This window comes from Drosophila virilis, chromosome 4 (genome assembly GCF_030788295.1).
Source record: "Drosophila virilis strain 15010-1051.87 chromosome 4, Dvir_AGI_RSII-ME, whole genome shotgun sequence".
In the NCBI taxonomy this organism is placed as follows: Eukaryota; Metazoa; Arthropoda; class Insecta; order Diptera; family Drosophilidae; genus Drosophila; species Drosophila virilis.
In genome coordinates this window covers 7,364,479-7,367,594 of record NC_091546.1, presented here as the reverse complement: position 1 = coordinate 7,367,594, position 3,116 = coordinate 7,364,479, and the positions used below count along the sequence as shown (strand labels likewise).

The 3,116-nt window shown below is 48.5% G+C and overlaps 1 protein-coding gene across 1 annotated transcript; it reads left to right on the top strand.

Moving 5' to 3' along the window:
- Positions 1 to 307: 307 nt before the first annotated feature.
- On the top strand, positions 308 to 2,961 carry mEFG1 (mitochondrial translation elongation factor G 1). The gene is made up of 3 exons (XM_002052544.4): positions 308 to 469; positions 554 to 2,580; positions 2,641 to 2,961. Exons 1-3 carry the CDS (start codon positions 398 to 400, stop codon positions 2,783 to 2,785), a joined length of 2,244 nt encoding a protein of 747 aa, XP_002052580.1. The 5' UTR covers positions 308 to 397; the 3' UTR covers positions 2,786 to 2,961.
- Positions 2,962 to 3,116: the final 155 nt, after the last annotated feature.

Genomic DNA, 3,116 nt, shown 5'->3' with positions numbered 1-3,116 from the left:
ATGTTTTAAATGTGTCTTAATGGGCATTTCAATTGGATCCACACAGCTCTCAATTGCAGTTTTGAAATTATTATAAACATCAAAAAGGGGGGTTTTCATTCAATTCAATTGCGCGCCTAACTGTGAAAACCGATTATTTAGTAATCGGTTTAAATAGGTACTAACACTATTATGATTCTCACTTTGCAACACTCAAATAAAGAACGTTCAATGGGTATTTCAAATGCGCGCGCCAGTGTCATAATCGATTTCTAAGAAATAAAAGTGTGATCACTTACCAACACTGTTCCCAGCTCTCTTTTGCAGCACTCTTTACGCGACCAGCTGTTTGTCGTTGCGGCACCGAGCGCGTGTTTTTAGTAAAATTCACATTATTATTAATTAAAAAGCAGCCAAAATGACGCTTATAACACGTGTGCTGAACAGCAACCTGCCGCTGCGCCTCAGCGCATTGAAAACTGTGCGTCAGGTGAGTATTGAACTGATATATAACCAGTTTTCCAATTTATCCAATCGGCTCATTATGTAATTTGAATTTGTGTCGCATTTTTAGCTGCAATGCGGCTACAGCTCCCATGCGAAGTACGCGGAGCACAAGCCCATCGAACGCATCCGAAACATTGGCATCTCGGCGCACATAGACAGCGGCAAGACGACTCTGACAGAACGCATTCTGTTCTACACAGGACGCATTGCTGAGATGCACGAGGTGCGCGGCAAGGACAATGTGGGCGCAACGATGGACAGCATGGAGCTTGAGCGACAGCGTGGCATAACCATACAATCGGCGGCCACCTACACTCTGTGGAAGGACACCAACATCAACATCATCGATACGCCCGGTCACGTGGACTTCACGGTCGAGGTGGAGCGTGCTTTGCGCGTCCTGGACGGCGCGGTCCTGGTGCTATGCGCCGTGGGCGGTGTTCAGAGTCAGACGCTAACGGTCAATCGGCAAATGAAGCGTTACAATGTTCCTTGTCTGGCGTTCATCAACAAACTGGATCGCTTGGGCTCGAATCCTTATCGGGTGCTGTCACAGATGCGCTCCAAGTTGAATCACAATGCGGCCTTCATACAGCTGCCCATTGGCGTAGAGAGCAACTGCAAAGGTATTGTGGATCTGGTGCAGGAGCGTGCCATCTACTTTGAGGGCGAGCACGGCATGGATCTGCGTCTAGACGAGATACCGCAGGATATGCGCGTTGAGAGTCAGGAGCGTCGGCAGGAGCTCATCGAGCATTTGTCCAATGCGGACGAGACTCTTGGCGAGCTGTTTCTTGAGGAGAAACCTTTCACGGAGGCGGACATCAAAGCGGCGCTGCGACGCACCTGTATTAAGCGCACTTTTACGCCCGTCCTGGTGGGAACGGCTCTGAAGAACAAGGGCGTGCAGCCGCTTCTAGACGCGATTATTGACTATCTGCCCAACCCAGGAGAAGTCGAAAATCTCGCTTATATCGAGCAAGAGGGCAAGGAGAAACAGCAAGTAGTGCTCAATCCGGCGCGCGATGGTAAGGATCCTTTCATGGGCTTGGCATTCAAGCTGGAGGCGGGTCGTTTCGGCCAGCTGACCTACTTGCGATGCTATCAGGGTGTGCTCCGCAAGGGCGACAACATATTCAATGCGCGCACCAACAAGAAGGTGCGCATTGCCCGGCTCGTCCGGCTGCACTCCAATCAAATGGAGGACGTCAACGAGGTGTATGCCGGCGACATTTTTGCGCTGTTTGGCGTCGACTGCGCATCGGGCGACACTTTTACCACCAATCCCAAGAATCATATGGCTATGGAGTCAATATTTGTGCCTGAACCGGTTGTGTCCATGGCCATAAAGCCAAACAACACCAAGGATCGAGATAATTTCTCCAAGGCCATTGCCCGCTTCACCAAGGAGGACCCCACGTTCCATTTCTACTTTGACAATGATGTTAAAGAAACGCTAGTCTCCGGCATGGGTGAACTGCATCTGGAGATCTATGCGCAGCGCATGGAGCGGGAATATGGCTGCCCTGTGACGCTGGGCAAGCCCAAAGTGGCATTCCGTGAGACACTTGTCGGACCTTGCGAATTTGACTACCTGCACAAGAAGCAATCGGGAGGTTCGGGTCAATATGCGCGTATTATTGGACTCATGGAGCCACTGCCGCCCAATCAAAATACGCTCCTCGAATTCGTGGACGAAACGGTGGGTACCAATGTGCCCAAGCAATTTGTACCCGGCGTTGAGAAGGGCTTTCGTGAGATGAGCGAGCGCGGCATGTTGTCCGGCCACAAGTTGTCCGGCGTGCGTTTCCGTCTGCAGGATGGTGGCCATCACATTGTGGACTCGAGTGAGCTGGCATTCATGTTGGCTGCCCATGGCGCGATCAAAGAGGTCTTCCAGAACGGCTCCTGGCAAATACTGGAACCCATTATGCTGGTGGAGGTCACTGCGCCCGAAGAGTTCCAAGGCGCTGTCATGGGTCATCTGAGCAAGCGTCACGGCATCATCACAGGCACAGAAGGCACTGAGGGCTGGTTCACCGTATACGCTGAGGTACCCCTCAATGACATGTTTGGCTACGCCAGCGAGCTGCGGTAAGTAACTGAGATAATCTACTATGGTCCTCACTAATGAATTCTTCATTTGTTCTGCAGCTCCAGCACGCAGGGCAAGGGTGAATTCACCATGGAGTATTCACGCTATTCACCTTGCCTGCCCGAGGTACAGGAACAGGTTGTGCGGCAGTATCAGGAATCCCAGGGCTTAGGACAACCCGAAAAGAAGAAAAAGAAAAATTAATCATTTCGTTCGCTTAGCTTAAATTCTAGTGTTAAAGTCGAATGTTTTTTGCATAGTTTAATTTTATTTCATACAAAAATCTTTAGTTTTTACTGTGATAATCGTTGCATAATATAAAATCAATGACAATTTGTACAGATTTTTCTAAAATAAAACTTCCAATAAATGTTCATGAATTGAAAATAAATTCTTAAATTTGTCCGAACCAACGGAAAAATACCGTTAGTTTGGAATACTTGGGGTTTTCGTTGACCATAATTAATATGAAAAGTACTGAAAAATCGAAAACAAGGTGTTGCTCAATAAACAAAAAAACTGGAATTATTTAGCT

Coding starts and splice junctions, on each gene's coding strand:
- mEFG1 (XM_002052544.4), top strand. CDS start 398: ATGACGCTTATAACACGTGTGCTGAACAGCAACCTGCCGCTGCGCCTC. Junction 470..553: donor CATTGAAAACTGTGCGTCAG/GTGAGTATTGAA, acceptor TCGCATTTTTAG/CTGCAATGCGGCTACAGCTC. Junction 2,581..2,640: donor GGCTACGCCAGCGAGCTGCG/GTAAGTAACTGA, acceptor TTTGTTCTGCAG/CTCCAGCACGCAGGGCAAGG.